A 23,182-nucleotide genomic window follows, 5' to 3' on the forward strand; every position below is an offset into this window, starting at 1 on the left:
AGAGAGAGTGAATAATGAAATTACCCGTAGTTGTTGATTGAACTGCTAAGGTTGTGAAATCCATTGAAACTTTGAAATTGAGTGGTGGGTGGGGTTTCTTTTCATGGCGGCACCGCCTGTTTACTCTGATTTTCGGCGGTGGAGGAGGCGGGGATTGCGGTGGAGGAAAGAGAAAAGGAAGAAATATAATTCGAAATTAGGTTATAATTGGCTTATATATGGGAATTTGAAGGGAAATTGGGTGCAAATAGGCAAAATGAACAACATGTGCCCTGCACATGTAAGTCAATGGCCGGATTTTTATAGTCAACGCCTGAAAATAGGTTTTGGTTGTTTTTTGCAAATTATTTTTAGGTTAAGGTCTTTCTTTGCAATTTTTTTTAAAAGGTTGTTTCTCGTAAATTTTGGGTTATAAAAAGTTATTTTAAGCAAATTTACCGAAAATTATAACTTTAAAAAACGGCTAAACAACCACTATATAACTGTCAGTTAATTTTGAACGGGCACAAGAACCGATTATTATCATGCAATAAAGAGAAAGACCATACACACAACTACTCAAGTCACACTCGGATTAGTTGAATATTCAATAACTCACTCGCTAACCCCTATCATATGATTTGGACAAGCGGAAACCGCTGTTTACAACCATTCAAGTACCAACCCACCTTCGTCATCTCCGGGGTGCACCGAACAGTCCCGCACTTGATCCTCTCTCCTCATACTCTTCATTTTCCCATTTTACCCCTCCCAGATTCTCCTGCCTCACGAGTCACGAGTCTCACGAGTCACGACCCTGCACACTTACATCTCTCCACTTTCGGAATGCGGGTCCACTTCTCTCTCCTCAATAGCAAGGTAGCAACAATGGAGTTTATTGTAGCTTAACTGTACTCTACAGAGCATTCTGAAGATATAGCGAGATAAATTAAGATCGGAAGAGCTAGTTTCACTGCTCACTGTGGTTGAAGAGGTGGCGATGGCGGCAGATTCGCCGAAGAAGAGAGATAATACAGCGGTGAATACTGCCGACGAAGGTGAAGTTCCGGTTGTTATGGACCTTATTGTTGGAGGAAGTGGTTTTGATCATTCTGGAAGTAACAGTAGCAACAATAATGGCAATTCCTCTGGTAATTATAAATAATGCTTCCAATTTTCAATTTCTGTTTCTGCTTCTTTTTGGATGTTTTATTGATGATGTTGATTGAAAAAAGTGGATGAAGATTGAGGAAATTGATAGTTCAATTGTGATTTTGATGTAATTTTATTGGTATTATTCCTTGGCGGTTAGTTGTTCGTGAAATTAACGCATAATGTTAAATCCTTTTTTAGTTTGATTACCATTTTGAGCAACAGAACGTGGCCAGGTAATGTTGATAAATCAAAGTTTGAGTTTTAGTTGCTGACTTGCTAATGATTTGATTTGTTTATTATTAGTGAATTGTTTGTTTGTTTAAGGTCGAATTGCAAACTTGTTTACTCTAATTTTTGGATGTGTCAGAGAAATTTTTGATTATCTTTCCATATACACAATTTGATTGTTGAATGAAGGTGTTTAGTGTGCATGAAATTAGAAATTAGGAATTGAGTTAAAACTTGTACACAACGCTTATATAGTATACACTTGATGTTGGAAACTTGGAACTAGGAATGAACTAGGTATGATGAAAGATTGGAGCAACATGTTGATAGATTTTCAATGAAATAATACTCCCTCCCTCCCTTAAAGCTTGTCCCATTTCCTATTATTGGATGTTCCTTTGAGTTTTTCCCGTAGATCTTTTACTCCCTTCGTGTTATTTTGTTGGTCACGAGATACAAGATTTAGGAGAGAGGAAAAAGTTAGTGGATTTCGTGTAAGAAAAAGTAGGAGAAAGAGTGTCACAAGAGTTTATGCAATAAAAGACGGGGTTGAAAGTGGGGTATTATAGGGTGACTTTGCCAAAATAAGAATAAAGCAAAAGCTATGTTTCCTGGACTCGGATACCCATACAGGACATAAGTATGTGTCCAAGTGCCCGACACGACTATTTTGTGAAAAAGTTACATGCATTTGGTCCAAAATGAAGTATCGAAGTGTCCATACCCATGTCCGAGTGTCAAGGATCCGAAACGGGTATTTGAGGTGAAGTGAAGAGTTCGGTAACAAAGAGTAAAGTGTAACTAACACAAAATCTGAAGGAGTAGTATGTTTTTCCACTTGCTCTCTTTCTTTCTTACTCATGTGCATGCTTTTGCCAATCTATGTCCACGTTCTTCCCCAACTCTTAATAAAGTACAATGTGGGGTATATATGAGGAAATCTGTAAGGAATGGGTGGAGTTATGTTTTTTTATTACCTAAAAGAGTGTGAAAAGAAATCTTCATCTTTAGAACACTAGACTAGCCAAAATTCTCTCCATTATGTAAAAGGATATCACCTATAAAGGATATAGCAAGGGTGTACGGCAGGGATCAATTAGCATAATTGTAAATGTTATAGCCAAACACGTGCCATGAAAGATAGGAACAAATCCTGCAAATACAATGTAGAACAATTAACAAATAACAATAATAAATGACACAAGTGTTTGCGAGGAAATTTAGATTTTTTCCTCTCAAATAATATCGTATCAATAAGTTCCTGCAAAATTGTTGATGATTTCTTTCACCAATATATTCCTTTTATTTTCTAGTTAGGCCTAAACTCCTTTTGATAGGCTAAACTAGAAACAATGGTCTACTATAATTATACTTGCTCCCTAAGACTAAATAATTCTAGAGATTGTTTCATACCAAAATATTACTAATTTCCTAATTACAAACCTAAATAAACTAGGAAACATGAATAATAACAAATAAGCTATTGCCTATTTGCCTATTTTCCTTTGCGGTAGAACTTCATAGTTTCTTAATTGTTCTTTTGCCTCACTTGTTTCCAAAATCTGTTTGTCCTTGGTCCAACTGATGTCCAATGCAATCCGCAAGTGTATCAACTACACACTTCCCACGGTAGACTTAGTTGTTGGCAATCTTTTATTTGTTTTGGCATGTAATTAATTTCCCGACTTTGACTCCAATCTCCAATACGAATACTCGTTGATGTAATTTAGTTGCGTTTATTTCCCAACAGTAAAAAATAGTTAGCTTAAGTCAAGGCGAAGGGTTATGGACAAAGAACTATATAGAATGACTTTGACGGAGGTGCAAAATACTTTACAAGGTTTTAGTATTACTCCATTTTTAGGTGATTTCATTAGATTTATATAGAATTTGTGGAGATTTAAAAAGGGTGGTATAAAATGTGTTCGAAAATGTTGGATGTAAAGATGCCCATGGAGGCTATTTAGTGATATATATATATTTTTTTTATAGTCCATGATGTTACTTAAGAGTAATACTTTTATAGTGTAATCAATCTTACTAGATGAGCAAGCTTGGCACTGTTTGGCTTTTGTAGGATATCAAGCTTGGGTTTGGCTTTGTAAAAGAAATTCCTTCTCTATCTCAAATGAGGTATTCTAATTTGATGGTTCTTGGTTGAATGAAACATACTACGTATTTGATGAGAATCATCGCAGGAAAACGTTTTACCAATATAATACAAATTAGGAAAATATGCAGAAAGATCTCGTGTATTATGTTCTCATTCTGTTACATGTTTATGAGATGGTTCGCTAAATGGAGTTTGGCAAGAAATTCATCACGATTCTATTGTTCTTCGCTAGTATGCAACTGTGCTATGGTCGGGTGTAAAGTTAGAGAGTTGGCCTCTTAGTTACTTTGGTTTGGGCCTCACACCCCCGTACAAACTCTTTTAGGGAAACATTTGTTTCAAGGATTTCAAAAAGACTTGTGTGGAAGAAGGTCTACTTTTTTGTTGGTGGGAGGATTACTTTGATCAAATCATGTTTGTCTAGCATCCCTCTCTGTCATATCTCCCTTTTCAATATTGTGTCTATTGCAAGTAAGATTGAGAGAATGATGAGGAACTCTGTGGTCAAGGTCTAGCAGTGCGAAGGAAGATCATCTTGTGCGTTGGGAAGTGGTTTTCCGGCCAGAGGAAGAAGGGGTCTTGGCTTTGGGAAAATGCTATAAAAAATAGTATTACTTTGGTTGGAAAGTGGTTGTGGCGTTTTTCTCGTGATTTTGCGTCTTTATGGCATAAAGTCATAAATAGCAAATATGACTTGCAATCAAATGGGTGGGATGCTCAAAGTGTTGTTAGAGTAATTCATTGTTGTCTTGGGAAGCTCAAGTTTTCAATATTTTCTTCCCTTTAGTGAAGTTCAAGGTAGGGAACGATTGTCGTGTTTGTTTTTGGGAAGGTGTTCGGAGGGGAGAACAACATTGCTTTGTTCATTTTGCTTGGTTATTTAAGTTGTCTTCTCTACAAAATGCCATGAGTCTAGTTTCTATGATGATAACGCTTGGGATATACATTTTCGGAGGCGACTACATGATTGGGAGTTAGAGGAGCTGCATTCTCTCTAAAGTGGCGGATCCAAGGTTTGAATGGCATTCATCAAAGGTTTTTTTGCATGTACTTATTTTCTGGTTTACCTGAATCGACCTCCTAAGTTTTTAACTTTTCTGGTAGCAAATTTCATTAGGAATATGGAGATACCTCTTAAGGTGAGGGATTTTGTGTGGAGATAAGTGTTAAGAAAATTAACACTAATGACGTGCTCCAAAAGATTCATTTGTTCTTTTGGTCGCAGGATGTAATGGACTAAATCAAAATGGATCTTAAAACCTTTACGCTTCCTTTCCATGAGGTAGAAGATGGTTGCCCCGTTGTCGTCTCGTTATCGCTTTTGGGTCAATTGGAAACAACCTCTCTGTAGCTGCAGGGGTAAGGTTGCGTAGACCCCCCCTTACCCCGCTTCTTGCGGGAGCCTCTTTGAGGCAATGGGGTAATGATAATGAATGATAATGAATGACTTGCTCCAAAAGCATAGGATACGTTTGGTGATTATTTCATTGGATATGAGTTTGCTTTGTTGTGCTAATTGTGAATCATATTCACATGTTTTTTATATTGTGAAATGTCAGAATATTTTTTTTTTTATAGGGAAGCTTGGCTTGGTTGGAAATTTGGTTTAGGGGGTTTGGGAAGGGTAAGGAAAAGAGATTGTTATGGCATAATGCTTTCATGGAAATTATGTGGTGTGTGGTTGGAGAGATTTTTTTTTTGGTATTTTCATGAGTTCGTTACCTTGTGCGTTGTTGTGGAGCAAAGTCACCTTTTTAGCATCTATATGGTGGGGCCTTCAAGACTTACCCAGTTGGGGAGGGTACACAAAATTGGGGTAATGTGTAATCTTGCTCTTTTGATTAAAGGACAACTTGTCCTCATTGTTTGTTTTCCTTTTTCCTACTATTTATACAATTTCTTTTCTTATCAAAAGAACTAAAGGCATTTGGTTATATTTATATTATTTTCATCGAGAGGTGAAGATAATATAGAGAGGGGAAAGGGGATGAGGGAAAGAAAATTTATCTGGAAAAATTTCAATGTTGTTACATTTCTGTTGCTAATATACTTACTTCGTTTCATATTAGTTGACACGTTCTTTGCATACATATTAAGGTGAAGTGAGAGAGAATAACAAAAGTTACCCACCAACCCATCCAAATATTACCCTTTCCCATTCTCTTCGTTCTCCCTTCGTCTGAGAAATTAAAACAAAATTAAACACAAAAAATGATAGGTGAAACTAAGGTTGATGGTGATTGTGATTGAATTCGATTTCTACAACATCTCTTCCCATTCTCTCATTTCTGAGCTCCGATTCATTGATGATCCGTTTTCTCTGTCCTCTATTTTCAACAACTCTTCTTTATCTGTCCTCCAATTTCTATAACTCTTTTTCATCTCTCCTTTGAAAAATCCCCTACCTAATTAAATCAAATTTGACGATAATTTCAAAGAGAATGTATTTTGTCATGTTAGATCATATATAAGGTGAAAGGAGAAGTAGAGGATCAAGATTGAGTCGGCTACAAATCGCTTCCTTTTCAAACCGCCGACATAAGCCGAAAAAGTACAAGAGTTTACGCATCAGTATATCAGATTGGAAGTGGGGAATGGAAGGTTGGAGAGATAAAACAGAGGAATGAAAGAGAGAGGGGGAGCTGGCGTCGCGGATGGAGGATAGCCCAAAGAAGAGGTGGTAATGGTGGCTTGGCGGAAGAGGACTTCGGAGCGGTGGAGGCGGTGGAGCTGAAGGAGAGAACTTGGGAGGAGTTTTGGGTGAAGGAGGAGAAGTCTAGGGAGTGAAGAGAGCGAAAATGGGCTCGGTGGAGAAGGTGGCGAGAGGTTTGTGGTGGTGTTGGCGGCAGTGAGTCAATGGAAGATGTAATGGGGAAGATGATGATGAAGGAGTGAGAAGGATATAGTATGGGGAAGGGAGGAGAGAGAAAAGGGTAAGCTTGACATTTTAATGTATAAACTTACTCAAAAAGAAACGTGTCAACTAATTTGGAACAGAAGAAGTATGTTATTTGGGATTTGTATTAAAATAGTTCCTTGGAGTTTACCATGGTTGATCGAATAAATTGCTAAACCTCCAGTAAAAAAAAGAAGGAAGTTAACCCATTTTCAATGATTTGAGTCTATGGTTCTTCGGGTGACACCCTCAAACCAACTCGAGGTGAGCTTTGTGTCAGGTTTTGACCAGTCCCTAAGTCGTTGCACATTGCCCACTGGTGGACAGTCCGTTTGTACACTAGTTAGGCTCCCCAATAGTTATGTTACGAATTTGGCAAAGGATGTATGCAAGTAAGCAAGAGAATTTTGAACTATGCTTTATATTGGTGAGAAAATACAAGTGTGTTTTACTTTGTATAAATGAATGGGGATGCCTATTTATAGGCCCAGGTATGTTCTATACAATCTCTGGAAAGTTCTAACAAACTCCTATATACAAGGAGGTTTCTAGACACATACAACTCTGTACACAAGGGTTCTAGACACTTCCTAGATAGAACCTTCCCTACAAGAATCCACAAGTGCCTTCAGGAGCACTCTAGAAGCTTCCGGCAAGCACCACCGAAACTGTTGTGCACCAACCCATATTTTCGGGCATAATCTCAGAAATCTGGTCCGCTCAATGTCTTCGTTCGGACAAATATGGTGGACCCATAAAATTCAACCCATTTGGCCCACCAAACAGCTCAATTTTTACGTTAGTGTCATTTGGTGATTACTGGTAGTTTTTCTCCTTTTCAAAATATTTAATATTTCTTATAGGGGGAGTGTGTTGTGCGCCTAGGCAGCCCCATGGGCACCCACTAGGCCACGCTTACACTTCATTGCCCAGCGACACCCTGTTGCTCCATGACATGATGCCTTCCGATGACAATGAACCGTGACATTTGGCGGTGACCCTGGGGCACTTCCATGGTGGCTTGGCTCTGTTACATCCTGCTAGTCTTTGAGATTGTGTTGTCTAATATTTGTGGCAAGGACGGCAAAGAAGGAATTTAATAGATATGAGTTTCTATTTGTCAGATTTCCTGGTGTAATTATTTGTTGCATGTTTTCTTATCTGACAGATTAGTTATTTCTTATATTGCTTGTTTGTGCTTATCCTGATAATCGTATTTTTGTTTGTGTGCTTAGCTGGTAAGAGTTTTTCTAGAGTGAACACTTTACCAACGGAGAAGATAAATGGTGGTAAACTAGAGCATGATTTGAACCCTCCTAAGTTGGAGAGATCAAAAACTGAGAGGCAACAAAATAAAAATATACTCGCTTCAGAAGCGGCACAAATATTTGATAACAACATTTCTGTCCAGCAAAAGGTATACTTTTTAATTTGTGTTCTTTTTTTGGAATCTCTTGTCGACATCTTTGGTTATATCTTTTTGCTAATTATTAATAGCCTTTTCGCTGGGAACCCTAATGACTGGTTGGTTAAGACTTGCTTTGTAGTCATGGGTCTAGGAAAGTTGTCATGAGAATGAGAAAGGTTTTATTGCCAGAAAACAAAAACGAGATAGGTTTTTTGAAGTGAATTGCTGCCTTATAATTACTCCCTCCGTCCCATAATATAGTGCCCGTTTGACCAAAATCACGGTTATTAAGGTAAAGGATAACATTGATAATAAAAACAATAATGATTTGTACTTTCAAGATAAAGTACATGTTAGTTGGCAAAAATGGAGAGATAAATTATAGATTAAAAGTGTGTACATAATAAATAGGCCTAAAAAGGACAAAAATCAAGCACATGGGTTGAATAAAAGTCAAAAAGTACAATTTTCAAAGTAAAAATTAATGGTTTAAAATAGAAATAGGCACATCATTTAGGGACACCATTTTAGGAAAACAGGCACTATATTATGGGACGGAGGGAGTACAATTTTAATGGAGTTCATTGGTTTTATTTAGACTTTTCTTGTTTTAAAATAAAAATAGGGATATTAAGGAATGTCTGAAATCTGAACTTGCCTAGTGTTGCTGGTTTTTTTAGTTGTGTATTGCAAATTTGTTTAGTTTGTTGTGCGATTCTTCAAGTTATATTAATCTTGATGCTGCTATTATCTTTTACATGCTTACTTTCTGTGTTGGATGTCTATATTTTAAACTTTTTATTCAGATGCAAGTCTTTGAAGTTACTTTTTTAGTGATCCCAATTTGATTTTTGGTATCACATGGCCAGATTGGTTTATTAATTTGATTTTTGGTATCCTAATAGGCCTACCCTATTATTCCTATCAATTTTTTTTTGATAAAGGCAACTAGGCAAGCCTTTAAAATAAGCACTATAACACTAGGATTAGCTTTGAATGCCAAATACCCCTTTTAGGGATAAAAAGCCCGGCAGAAAGATGGGGCCAAGGGCAGAGACAGGGGGGCGGGATATCAGCCCCTTCAATAACTACAAATTTCAACAAATGTTATTCACATAAATTGCGTTGTTTCAGTGGCTGTAAGTGTTGTTTTTAGAGCATATAGTAGTACTGACTATTGAGGGGTCAAGGGTTCGATTCTCGGGTAGACGCTACCTGATCAATCGGTAACTTAGCATCTCGCTTAAAGCATCTTTCTTTTCGCCATCTCCATAACCACCAAACTGTAACAGCAAAAAGAAGTAGTCCAATCCTCACCAGTTTTGTGTTCTTCTCATCTGTTCTTCAACAACCAGTCTCTAAACGGACCACCATGTCCACCAAGACTACTGTCATTATCCTGCCAGCCAAGCCGATGCCAGACCACTCGAGCAGCTGGACATATTCTAAGAATTTGCTCAATATTTTCTTCACCCATGCCACATGCATAACACCTAGGGTCTTCAGTCATTATGTTGACAAAAAGATTCACATTTGTCATCAAACGGCCTTGAGCAGCTAACCACAGGAACATACAAATCCATTGAGGTACAGCAGCCCCCCAAATCAGTTTCCAACCCCGTATTTGAGCGAGACTCTGACTGTTTTCATTCTTCATTATCTTCAACGCCGAGCTGTAAAGCCCCCCTGAGGGAGACTCATCCCAATAAATCTCATCTATTGCGTCTCCATCATCAACAAGTTCATGAGAAGCAATTTTTCTAAGGACGTCAGCAGGCAGAAAATTGCTAAAAGCTTATTCTTACATCCACTATTTCTATGCAACTTTTCCTTTACCGTGTCACCTTGAATTTCAATAGGAGGTTCCGGGCAAGCTAGCGATGTAAGGGTATCTTTAATCAATGATGATGCCAGAAGAACCTTTTTTCACCATTACCTACCACCATATTACTGCCTTTTTGAAGAGTGTCAACACTCTCCAAAATTTCCTTCCAATCATTGGAAGCATCCGCCCTGTCCTTTAACATGTCAATATCACACCTTCCATCGCAATGTTTAATTGTCGCACCTTAATTAATGAGGGTCTACTACTCCTAGCTTTAGCATTATTGACCATTTTTTTTGTCCACGAGGGCTTTACATATTACAAATGGGGAGGAGTGATTCAAACTTGTGAATTATCGTACAAGGCCCTCAATCTTTCCCTCGGCATTAATATTCTCTAAAATTCCCTTCCATGCATTAGAAGTACTAAGCCACTTTAATTCCCTAGGGGACCCATATTTTGACATTAATTAGTTACTTGATTTGTTGTAACACTTGATCTTTCAACTCCCTCAGCATATCTTTACCATGGGACACGAGTTGACCACAGTCTTCTAGCAGCTCACTTCTAAAATAGGTTCTAGTAAATTTAACCTTTAAGTCTGCAACTAGCTCTTTACAGCTAAAAATAAAAAACATTAATCATAAACAAATGGTGAAAAATCTCAGGTGTTCTTTAATATTTGCGATAGCTGACTTGTCTCGCCAAGGAACTTCCTGACCAGCCCCTTTGAGCCAATTATAACCAGATAAGGCATTGTAATGGCCATGAGGATATGGCGATCTTCTCTGTTGTTTAGATTCCATGCCTTGCCAGATACATATTGGACAAGAGTGTCACTCTCTGATGAATATGAGTACTTTATTATGATCCTCGGGCATTACAAGACTCAGGAATATAACACACTCAGGTAGTCAATTTGGACTTTGTTAACTACGATCAAAGTAAAGGCCCAGTTGATTAAGGAAACTCAGTTTAAATAGTGCGAAAGCAGTGGGAGTGTTGGGATAATGGAGAGTTGACAAATGCAGATGAAGTTACAAATCTTGCAAATCCAGACCCCTATTAAAGACCAAAATAATCCTACTAGAGATGATACCCTCTCCTCTCCTCCCCTTCTCTTGTTCTCTCTCTAATTTGTACTTCATTTGGTCATATGATTGGGGCATCAGAATTTTTGGCTTTCAGATAAATTTCTAGAAATGTGATGTGATCTATTAACGGGGTTGTTGATGTGACTTGGGGAATCCTTACAAATGTTCTGATGGATACTTCAAGTAAAAACTTTTGACTTTTAAGATGAATATTCTGAAATGCGATGTCAAGAAACTTTTACAATTAAACATGAGGACTTCCATTTGTTAGCTCCCTTAACAAATAACAATGATATGAAATTTCAAGCTATATTGTACCATCGGCCCCTCACCATCTTAATAATGGTAGAAAAATTCACGATATGTTAAGAAATTTACTTAATCGAGCTTGGCTAATGGTCCGTAGTTTTTTCGCCTGCTCCAAGCAATGGTAGTTACCTTTCACCTTCAGAACAACTGCGTCCATGTGGCTCAATTTCCGTTTTAGTTTATGTCCACAATAAAGCCCAATCCACTATTTGTCTGTCTACAATAAACAAGTCCTTGTTTGAATCAAATTAATTACTACTAACTTGAGTACTTAACTTATATCAGGGTGGATAAGAGAAAGCAATGAAGATGTTAGGATAGTAGCCATTGGTGGATGGTAGTGCCGTAGTACGACAATATTAAAGTGGGTGTGAAGGAGAGAAGATCTGAAGGGATATTTTTGTCACTGAAAGGACGGGGCTTCATGTGTATGCATTTTATAATGATGTGGTGTGAAGTTGCGTTTAGTGGTTATGCGAAATAATGTATCTAGATATGAAGAGTCCCATAATGGGGATTTCAACTCTTAAGAAAATATTCAACAGTAACGGAAAGGATCATAGAATGCTTAGTGTCAGATGCTAAATTTATTTCCACCTCTTCTATATGTGCTACATTTTCAATACGAATGGGTGTCTGTGATTTTATTAGATTCCCTCAATTTCACATTACTTGTCATTTAGCTCGTTAAGGGGTTTGGGGTCTCTTAATTATTTGTTGTTTTTCAATTCTTGTTCCTTTGGAATGCCAGATCACTAGCGCAAGGTTATTGGTCACTTTAGAATGCTAATGCAATTTTAATGTCAATTAATTAGAAATCCTTTGTGTGTTCGGTTACCTTAGATAACATGCATTTTGACATGGAGGGTGTATTTTTCTGTTTGCTTCTTTGTATCTGATCCCTCAAAGACGAGTTGCTCTCTTACCATTTTATCTTTCTGGTTCTACACTTATACTAATTGTACCTATTTGTCTGCTAGTTGTTCGTCTAAATTTCCAGCTGGGGCATTCTTTTCTCAGGAGTTGGAAAGTTATTTATATACCTTCAGTTGATCTGTTTTGAGTTTGGTGCTTGTATTGTAACTCTTGAAAATTCTGCAGCTTAAATTGTTGAACAGGATCGCTACAGTAAAAGATGACGGGACTGTGGAGTTTGAAGTTCCAGGAGATGTCGAACCTCACACTTTCGGTGGTGGACCAGCTAATCTGTATACTGAATGTGGTGATGAAGAAGAATGCCTTGATGCGACAGACCTTCAGTACATTCCACCACTTCAAATAGTGATGCTTATAGTTGGTACCCGAGGAGATGTGCAACCTTTCGTTGCGATTGGGAAGAAGTTGCAGGTCAGAATTATTTCCTCAATTTTCTGTTCTATGTTTCTTGTCAGTGGCTCTTACTTTAAGTTCCCTATGTGGTTAAATGGATGAGATCAAACATATCTTCATAAGCTGTAACTATCTTTGGATGATCATGCTAATAACATTGCCGTAAAGATGGCGTATGTTCTAAGAAGCATAAAGGGTTGTGTCTGTGTTAACAAAAAATATGTTTTTTTTATATTTAAAGTAGAAGAGAAAAATCGCGAGAATTTGTAATTTGTCATTTGTTGACATTAAGTATTTTTTCCGTTCTTTAATCGTAGTATTCACAGATAATAACTTTCTAAAGGTGTCATGTCGTTTTTAAGATCATAATATAATATCTTTCTCAATTTTAATTGTGCTAGTTCTTTTTTTTTATGGAAAAATAAACTAGTTTCATATACAGTATGGTTAATATTGTTTATTAATTGGGTTGCTATTTAAAGGATTTTCTGTATTTGGATAATTGATAAACTAATAGGCTCTACACACTGCACATACGAGCAAGTTGTTATGAATTGTCATCTTTGGATGTTGTTATTAGCTATTAGATGAAAAGCAAGCATTTCCGTTATATATGACGTATTTATGCTTTTGTTTGCAGGATTATGGCCACCGTGTTAGATTAGCAACTCATGCTAATTTCAAGGAGTTCGTTTTGACTTCTGGGCTGGAGTTTTTCCCTTTAGGCGGTGATCCAAAGGTTCTGGCGGGGTGTATGTACCTAGCTGGCTAGCTGTCCTGCTTCTTCTTTCCCCTGAAATTTATATTGCCCCTCTCCCCCCGTGGTGTCATATCTCTTACTTGTCATTTAGGCTCCGTTTGTTTTTAACGGATAATATTTTCGAGGAAAATTATTATCCCATTTTCCTTTGCTTGTTTTGTTAAGCGGTGGAAAAACAACTTTCCCAAGGTGAAAAACATTTTCCTTTTGTAAAGAAGGAATTCCAAATTTTCCTCTCTATTCCATACATCCCTTTCTCTCCTCCCCATCCATCATCACCTTTCAACTATCATTTCCTTTTCCTCTCTATACCATTACATACCTTTTCTTGTAAGGAAACAAAGGAAAACTATTTTACAATAATGTTATGTGTTGAAAATGATTGTCCATGGAAAATCAGTTTCCATTATAAGTGTTTTCCGTTGAAACAAACGGAAACTTAGTGCATGTGGGATTTTGTGGTATGTGTGGATTGTTTAATAGGGTGAGTTCAAAGTGGAAACAACTTCTAAAGAATTATTGTAGAGAAGAAAATTTCCCCTTCCACAGTTTGATATTATGCATAGCTCTTATTCCTCACAGAACCTTCTTTCTGCCTCCTCACTCTTTCTTCCTTCCCATGAGAAATACAAGTGCTTGACACCGGAGCCTTGCTGGCAGCGGAGAGGAAAATGCAGATGCTAATGTTTCATCATCAGCCTCCAGAAGGTGCTGTCACAAACTCCACCAAGAAATCAGCTGTTGCAAGCTATCCCAATATGTTTGCCAACAGCAGTTAGGTGGTAGGTTCGTTGCATCAGAGGTGGTCATGTGAAGGCAACAGTGTAGCAGTGAGGGTGACATGTATACATGTAGTCATGTAGTGCTGTAGAGGAGCATCAGTGGTGGTGGTGTTGGGATGGTACTGGTAGTACCTCTCTTGGTAACCCTAGTATTTGGTACCCTCTTTTTAACCCTGAAACAAGGCTTCTCCTTTTGTATGATTGATTATTTGCAGCGACACTTACATTGAACAGTATCCCCACCTTCTTTCACATCAATGTCATTAAGGTAGTCATCAGCGGGCTCCTTATGATCCTACTAACAATTGACTAGTGTAGAGAATCTGATATGATATTCATTGCTGCGTGACTCTTGATTTTTGTGGAAATTCGTGCTTTCTGTAAAGTTAAAAGCTTATTGGGCGTGCTGTAGATAGAGTATGTTTTGGATATTTTAAGGTATATCTTGAAGAATACTTTAAAAACCCCTTGGAACCAAAATGACTTAATGATTCTTTTTCAACTATATGCGCGAAGGGGATGTCAAACTTTCTTCACAATCATGGCCCTGATAGCCACTGTGCTGCATTTTTTACATTTGTTCTCTCTAACTTTCTATAGGGTTGGAAGATTGGGCTTTCATGAAACGTCATTATGATGCGTGTGTTGAGTTGGATGTGTAGCAAAACAAGATGAGATAGAACCTGCGATGGTGAGCTCCGCAGAAGGGTCGGGGTGTAAGAATTCTCAGAAATTCTGTAGTAGAACCGACTACGGGGGATTTGACCTCTAGGCTTACCGTAGTAGGCAGACAAGACAGTGTTTGGTATAAACAAGATTTTAAAAGAGTGAGGCCAATTATGAGTGGACAGAATGAGTTTAAAAGACAAAATGTTTGGATATTATGGATCGAATTGCTGTTGCTTTGGATATAATGCACATGAGGGACTTACAGGAATGGCATTTGCCTGCATACCCAACCCCATCTTTTTAGGATTAAGACTGTGATGTTATTGCTGCTGATGAATGTTTGTTGGTTAAATATTTGTATCTTATTTCCATTTGAGATTGCCTTTTGACTTGTAGAAATATCATTGTCAATACCCTAAAAGGCACCCTTTTGTCATCTCTTGCTTCTTCTTATTCACATGTAAGGAGTTTTAAGTGTGAATGAGCTAAGCCAAGATTAACCGTGCTTGAGCTTAAGCTTTCACTCAAACTTAATGTCTCAATACAATCCTTTTTTTTTTTTGTCATTTTGCTTGCTTGTGCTGCATTCTTGTCATAATATTTTTCTTATAATATGGTGTTTTGTCTTTGCAGACATGGTAAAAAATAAAGGCTTTTTGCCTTCTGGGCCTTCAGAGATACCTGTTCAGCGCAATCAGATGAAAGAAATTATTTACTCTTTACTCCCAGCTTGTAAAGATCCTGACATGGATTCCAATGTTCCATTCAAAGCGGATGCTATCATAGCCAATCCCCCAGCATATGGTCTGATTAATTTATCTATGTTAACTCTATCTTCTATTTTGGTGAATGCTTCTGTGTCTCCTCATTGGAATTACAACTCTTAGTTCTAGCATCCTTAAATCTAGTTAACATTAGCCACAGACATAGGTGTTTAATGAAGAAACTCCCAGTGTCTAGAAGCGGAAACAGTTGTGTTACGGTCTAGAATATTCATTTTTGGATTAATAATTATTAGATCAACTTGTCTCTTTCCAAGAAAATGAGAAGGATTTGACTTGAACTCTCAATCCTTCGATGGAATAGAAAAAACAGACCCGGTTTGAGTAGCCAGCTTTGAATGTTACATGGGCTATCTTTTTAGACTTCCAGTATCCTAGCAGGAGCATTGTATGTCATCGGAAATTTTAATTTGTAAATGTTAGGTAGCTGCAAGCTTATCACAAATCGTGCGTTTGTGGTTTCTTTTCTTTGATAACATTTGTTTCTTAGAGACCCGCTCCGTGGACAAACACGATTTTGTCAAGTAGGAAGGAGGGTTGTTGAAGATTAGTTGACTAAGAAATAATAATACTACGTTGGGAACTTGATTAGAATTTTCCATTCTGAAGAAGTAGCCTTTTCTGAGATACATTCACTGTTATGATTTATGAGTATGGCCTTAGTTTATATGATTCCGTGTTCCCATCTCTTCAGGCTAATAAGGTCATGTTATTTACAGGGCATACGCATGTGGCTGAGGCACTAAAAATACCGATTCACATATTTTTCACTATGCCCTGGACGTAAGTCTTGTTTGTGTTGAAAATCTCTTTGTAGTTCGGTTTACCTTTATACTTCCTCCGTTCTTTTTTAGTCGACATATTAATTTTATCACGTTTGCCAATGCAATATTTCAATCATTATTATCTTTATTTATGAATGGGTAAAAATTATATAAAATTGATATTATAAATCTACAATGAGATGCTTATAACAAGACGCTACATATTTTTGCTTAAGTATAAATCACAATTGATTGTCAAAGTAGATTATAAGAATAGTGTCAAAGTCAAATTGTGTCAACTGAAAAAGAACAAAGGAAGTATGTGTTTTTGGTATTTCCTTGCATGCAAGTTTTCATTTTATTGCTCTTTGTTTAAAGTTTTACTCCATGTTCTCTTCTAATCAATTAATTGTGTTTTTCTTTTCATTTTGGGAAAATACTAGGCCAACTAGTGAATTTCCACATCCCTTATCACGTGTCAAGCAATCTGCTGGATATAGAGTGCGTGCAGTCGTGCAGTTCCTCCATCATTCATCATTCTGTAAAAATGAACACCCGATGATTTATTGGTAGTTTTGTTGCATAGCAGTTATTGTTGTCCTATTTTTGCAGCTATCTTATCAAATTGTTGACTCTATGATCTGGCTGGGAATAAGAGACATGATAAATGATCTCAGAAAGAAGAAGCTGAAGTTGCGTCCTGTAACATACTTGAGTGGCTCACAAGGTTCAGAGACTGATATTCCACACGGATATATATGGAGTCCTCATCTTGTTCCTAAGCCTAAAGGTTATACTGTTTTGAGCTTTTGCAGCTAAGAACGTTATACTATCTATGCTAGTTTATCTACTTTATTAATTTGACATTGGCAAGTCCATTAAGTTTGTCTTTATGTTGATTGAGTATTCTTTCTTCCCATCTTCCCAAGTGGTTGAGTTAAGTTAACATTAAGACGTCTATAAAAGTTGACTTTAAGTTTGTTGAGTTTTCTTTCTTACCTTCTCCCCGTAATCGATTTACTATATTCGTATTATAATATTTTTTTCACTTTATCGTGCAATTATGATAAATTGTTCTCTAGCAGCTAAAAACAGAGGTTTAGAAAAAAAAAAGAATTGTCAAAATTGGCAGCTGTACCAGCACTTCATAATTTTAGTTTGTCCAGTGAACCAACGAAACGAAGGTATCGCAGCAAATGAGAAGATAAATCATCTTCTTAAAAATATTCTCTTTTATTTTAAATTTTTTGATTATAGAAGGGCTGGGAATGGAGAAACCTGTTTTCAAGCATGAAAACGTTCTTGCAGACTGCTATTAGATGAGGTTTTATTTTATGCTGTATTGATTGGAATTGTTGTTCATTTTCTTTGAGAGGGGGGGGGGGGGGGGGGGGAGGGGGAGCTTCATCTGTTCTTCAGTTTTCTTTAGATTTGACTAACAGGTGCCAGAGTGGGGTTGTTCCGGTCCTAATCAGGTCATAAAGCATCTGTTCTGTTCCAGGTAGATTCCTTTCAGGCACACACAGATACCACAGCTTAGGTGTTTCTATATTATATAAACTTAGTGATTGAAGTTGCGAAAGCTAGATGCATTCAAGTTATCATGGTTCAGGTCATAATTGGTTATATTGTCAAGTATGGGTAGCTTTTTGTGAAGAATAATTCAATAATGTTCATATTCATTTTTAGGTAAGTTTAAAATAATCAAGTCGATTTTGGTTCACATCAAATTGGGTTATCTTGTTCTGGGTAAAATTTGGGAAATTCAAATTAGACAATGTGATGCGGATCAGTGTTACTAGGTCTATCTCTCTTGCATTTCATGACGACTTCTTAACTTGTGGAGTAATAATTACTTACCTTTGTGAAGTGATTTGGGTTTGGCTGAAGATCATATGAAAAGTTTGGGGAAAGTAGTTATCCCTAATGGCTCCATCTGTTTTTTTATTGTACTCAAAAGCATTATGACAAAAGCATGGAAATTTTTAGTCGTGAAGGATGTTCCTTTCTTTCTGTCATGTCACATATTTGAATACTGGTGATCACTTAAATCTTTTTACTACATTGGTTTCATATGCTTTTTACTTTTTTAGTCTCATTTGTAGCTCTATAATGCGTTAGTGAAGATCGGTACAATTGATTCCTTCTAATATCTGAAGACCAATTTTGCTTGCTTATATATTCGATTCATTGTGTGATTGCTATTCATGTTTTGTGCTTGCAGATTGGGGACCCAAAGTTGATGTTGTTGGATTTTGCTTTCTTGACCTTGCTTCAAACTATGAACCTCCTCAGGCCCTTGTAGATTGGCTTAATGCTGGTCCAAAGCCTATTTATGTTGGTTTTGGCAGCCTTGTAAGTTCATCTCGCTTACTATTCTGTTAACAAAATTCTGCATTTTTTTAAAATAAAAAAGAAGACCGCCATTTTTTACTTTGTAACTTTCTGTCCTATTGTTCAATAGTTTAATATCACTCACCTTTAATAAAAAAATTAAAAAAAACCAATTGTTTGTTGGTTTGGTTCAGTCGTGATTGGGGCTGAACTTGGTAGGGAGGACCCGTGTTCGATCCTCCGCAACAACAATTGGGAGGGGACTGGAACCTATCCACCCAGAACTCGCCCCGAATCCGGATTAGCCCTAAGGGTGAACCAGGTGCTAACACCAAAAAAAAAAAAAACCTTTAATAAAAAAATGTAAGGGCCAAGATTTAACTTAGAAGCTTGAACAATTCACGTGCACTAAATTGTTTCGCTGTTGCATATACAGTCTTGATGCAAGGGGTCTACCAATAAAAAAACAGTGGGAGAATCAATGCCCACTGTATATCCATGAGGAAACCTATCAACAAATTTATAACCGACAAATAATAAGAACAAGACTCCCCAATAGGGGGAGATAAACCCCATCAAGAGATGGGAGTATAGAACTCATACAGATGCTTTATTTAGTGGATTTTCTCTCGAATTTCCTTCTTTCTTAACATCGTTTGTTTTGGGGTGTTATTGTCTCCTGTATGTTCCTTCCATTTTATTTGTGCTGGAATTGGAAAAAGGTAAATAAATACACATTGATGACGAATGTTTATTTTATATGGTTTAGTTTTCTGCTGGCCATTGACACTGGGTAACATGAGGGCAAATAGGTTTAGTAACTTAAATCTAACTTAAATTCTTTGTCTACATTCTGAGCTCCATCTTGAGATTGACCAGTTAGCATCAACCTCCTCTGGTTGAGGTTTTTTATTGTCGTTTTTTGCATATTGATGCTGACAGTTATATTCTTGTGCCAGCCTGTTCAAGAGCCACAGAAAATGACTGAAATAATTGTTGAAGCACTAGAGATTACTAAACAGAGGGGCATCATCAACAAAGGCTGGGGTGGTCTGGGTGATTGTGAGTTGTTTTTCCATCATTTCTCTTCTCCTCTAGGCCTGTTCTCGAGCAATCGTACTATAATATTGTTTGAGTGCTGATAAAATTTGTAATTGTTATAATTCCTCAGTGGCTGAACCTAAGGAATCTATATACTTACTGGATAATTGTCCTCATGATTGGCTGTTTCCACATTGTGCTGCTGTGGTATGACTCAAAAATCCTTTGCTCTTTTTCTGTGTTTGTGATATTTAGATCCCACTTTGGATGTGCTCAAAGTTTGCATCTACAAACTTGAAATCCTTAAATCATAATTTTTTCTCATATCTGGTATGCTTTTAGGTGCATCACGGTGGTGCCGGTACCACAGCTGCAGGCCTCAAAGCTGCGGTAATGGCTTTGTGATTTTCTTTCTTTCTTACATCTATAAAGTATAAACATTATACCTTTTGATTGGTGGAATAATATCAATACTTCTTTGTGCAGTGTCCCACGTCTATTATACCATTTTTTGGGGACCAACCTTTTTGGGGTGAACGTGTGCATGATAGAGGCGTAGGTCCTCCACCAATTTCAATTGACGAGTTCTCACTTGACAAGTTGGTTGAGGCCATAAAATTTATGCTGGATCCACAGGTGTGTTAGAATTTCTTTTTCCTTGTTGCATTTGAGCTGGTAGCTCTTGGTATGAAGTTTCCTCAACATTGTGCTATTTTGATTAGTACTCTGTATTCCATGCTTATTCACTTACTAAAGATAATAAATGATGTAGTAGGATTCTATGTAAAAGATTGAGCTGCGTCATCTCAAAGAGGATGTAGGAGAGTTTTTCTGTATGTTAGCATTCTACTGCTGTCCTGTATCCCAGAGTACCATCAAAAGACCTATTGGCCTGGTTGAGGCATTGAAGGCTCTGTTCGTCCCTGGTATTAGTCTTCATAATTAGATTGTCACTCTAAACAGCAAATCAGAAAATTGTAAGCTATCATATACTGTTTGGAATGAAGCATTCTTGATCTTGGGGTTTAAACTCAACATAAAGAACGTCAACATACTAATTAAAACTAAGAAATTGGATGATGTAGAGCTTTAAGGTCCATCAAAATCGGGGAGCTTCATATTTTCCCAGTCAAAAGTCTTTGATGTATTCACACAATCACACAATGGCATATCAAATGGGTGTGAAACTGTGAATCAATCTAAAAGTAGAAATATTAAGCATTAATAACACTGGCCAACGTGTGATTTCGTCGTGTTTATGAAACATATACCACTTGTACATATATATATATATATATATATATATATATATATATATATATATATATATATATATATATATGTGTGTGTGTTTAGCAAAAGCCCAAAAGGGAGGTTTGACATGTTTCTGGTGCTTTGATATGATAATGATGAAACTTCACTAATAATGGTGGCAGGTGAAAGAGAGGGCAATTGAGCTTGCGAAGGCTATGGAAAATGAAGATGGGGTAACAGGAGCAGTGAAGGCCTTTTTCAAGCAACTTCCTCGCAAAAAGGCTGACCCTGATTCAACATCCGAGACCTCTAGTTCATTCTCAATAAGCCGATGCTTTGGTTGCGCTTGAGTCTCAGGTGACTTTCTTTTGTTTGTATCCCAATTGTCTATGTATGAATATTTTCCGATACAATCTCTCAGATGGAAGAGAGAAGAGCTTGTGCTATGAGTTTGTTGATAGTGTGTATTTATAAGGCTTAGTAAATTAAGTGTTGATGCTATCTGTATCTTTTATTTCATTCATTGTAGTTCAAGTTTCATTAATTCATTATATGTCTTTCATATGGAAATCATATATGGGTTTTCCCCCTTTATACAAGTGTGGTGTTCTGATCTCAATTCCTATTTTTTGCTCTTTCTTCGTGGCCGGAGTTGGGAGCAATGATCAATGTTAATTGATCCATTGTGGACCTTTTGGCACTCCCTCTAGTCTCCCACAAGCGCCTTTTAAGGTTTTGCGCACATACTATGATGTTGCTAGTTATTGCATTGGTTGGTAACATTAATTGAGCACAACGGTAGGTTGTACCGTAGTATTATGAAACGGAGAAAACACTATTTTGCTCCAACTTATCTAGATCATCGATCAGTGTATTACAAATTAGGGCATGTTTGGTATAAACTTAAGAAAGGAAATGGAAAGGAAATAAATTAGAAGGGGAAAGGGTAGTGTTCGTTATTCCCAATATTATTTGTTTGGTATACCTTAAGAATTGAATCACTTGTAACAAATTGGGGATACAGAATGGATACAATGTTATTACATAGGGTTGGGAGAGGTAACAAATGGTGGTAATGGTTACCATTAGGAAATGGATTGTGTTACCACTCCTCTCATACCAAACATTAGGTAAAATGGAAATAATTAATTGATTCCATTTCCATCACTTAAAAACTCTATACCAAACATGCTCTTATTGTATGCAATTTTTATTTTACTTTTTAAAAAAGAAAAAAAAACTCGATTTTCTCCATTACTACTCCCATACCCGTTTTATGGCGAAGGTGAAGGGGTAACTGGCCGAGGACAGGTTATAATTTTTGGATGTTACCGTGTTTAGTCTTGTACATTTGTCCACACTAAAAGAAGTTGATATTGTTTGTTGTTCATGTGGGAGTGTGGGACTACTGAGTACTGAACTAGTTCGCACTTGCGCACCATCATCTAGTCCTTATCAAACTGCCATTTTTTTTGGTATGTTTTCTCTTGTTTTTTCATTATGACACAGAAAATGGAGAGTCCTAGAAAACTTACAATACATAACCGCTAATTTCTCAGACTAGGACCAATACCATCTTACCACGTAGGCGAAGGCATACTGTGTAAATATGGGGTTTTGCACATTTGCCATTAATTGTACAACCTCAAAATGTATAGGGACAATTCACAAACTGCATGCATTATTGTATAGGCGGTGAGAACTGAGAACTGAGAAGATAAATCAAGTAGTATATACTTCTCTCCCATAACTTAATAGTTCCTCAGTTTTTTTTTTTTAACTTGATTTATTGTTCCTTGTCATACAGTTTAAGATAGGGATCAATTCGATAAAGTAAACGGACAAAATCTTATGGTCGTAAACAGGGCCGTCTCTACCGCAATTTAAAGGTTGTACTGCTGATCTAGAGATAATTTGTTCTCTCGTAGGATCAGATCGGTAGAATCGGATTGTAGGATTCTAAAATCCTACTCCCTCCATTCCTTTTTGTTGTTCCCATTTCCTTTTTTGGCGTTTCTTTTTGTTGTTCCCCTACTGAATCTTTACTATTTTTGGCCATAGTTTTTTTACCAATTTACCCTAAGATTCCCCAATATTTACAAAAAATACCCTAAGATTCTACCCTTTCCCACCCACTTTTACCCCACCCACCTTATTTAATTATTTAACCTAACCCTACCCCCCCTCCCTTTATTACCCATCCCTTTCATCCCTCTGATTTCACTCTCTCATTCTGATTTCTCTCTCTCATTCTGATTTATCTCTCTCACCTCTTCGGATCTCTCTCTCTCTCTTATTTCACTCTCTCTCTCTCTTAAAATCCCTCCCCTGTTCTTGAGAAAACCCTAGGTTTTCCGCCTCTGATCTAGGTTTTCCTCTCCAAATCTCACAAATCTGAAACGTTTTTGCCGAAAAACTTTCATACAAATTACTCGGATTGATTTTCCGATCAGATCCCCT

General features: G+C 37.1%; 1 protein-coding gene across 1 annotated transcript; it reads left to right on the plus strand.

Moving 5' to 3' along the window:
• The first annotated feature begins 564 nt into the window (after positions 1-564).
• On the plus strand, positions 565-21,341 carry LOC110788775 (sterol 3-beta-glucosyltransferase UGT80A2). Its single transcript, XM_021993414.2, has 14 exons — positions 565-1,130; positions 7,607-7,788; positions 12,109-12,354; positions 12,977-13,088; positions 15,181-15,351; positions 16,049-16,112; positions 16,537-16,594; positions 16,706-16,883; positions 18,318-18,448; positions 19,387-19,489; positions 19,599-19,675; positions 19,811-19,858; positions 19,955-20,104; positions 20,905-21,341. Exons 1-14 carry the CDS (start codon positions 980-982, stop codon positions 21,070-21,072), a joined length of 1,839 nt encoding a protein of 612 aa, XP_021849106.1. The 5' UTR covers positions 565-979; the 3' UTR covers positions 21,073-21,341.
• Positions 21,342-23,182: the final 1,841 nt, after the last annotated feature.

The sequence above is a fragment of the Spinacia oleracea genome, chromosome 6 (genome assembly GCF_020520425.1).
Source record: "Spinacia oleracea cultivar Varoflay chromosome 6, BTI_SOV_V1, whole genome shotgun sequence".
NCBI lineage: Eukaryota > Viridiplantae > Streptophyta > Magnoliopsida > Caryophyllales > Amaranthaceae > Spinacia > Spinacia oleracea.

What these genes read in the sequence shown, in the direction of transcription:
- LOC110788775 (XM_021993414.2), top strand. Translation starts at nt 980, where the DNA reads ATGGCGGCAGATTCGCCGAAGAAGAGAGATAATACAGCGGTGAATACT. An exon ending in CAATAATGGCAATTCCTCTG is followed by an intron (nt 1,131 to 7,606) that starts GTAATTATAAAT and finishes TTGTGTGCTTAG; the next exon opens with CTGGTAAGAGTTTTTCTAGA. An exon ending in TTTTTCACTATGCCCTGGAC is followed by an intron (nt 16,113 to 16,536) that starts GTAAGTCTTGTT and finishes GGAAAATACTAG; the next exon opens with GCCAACTAGTGAATTTCCAC.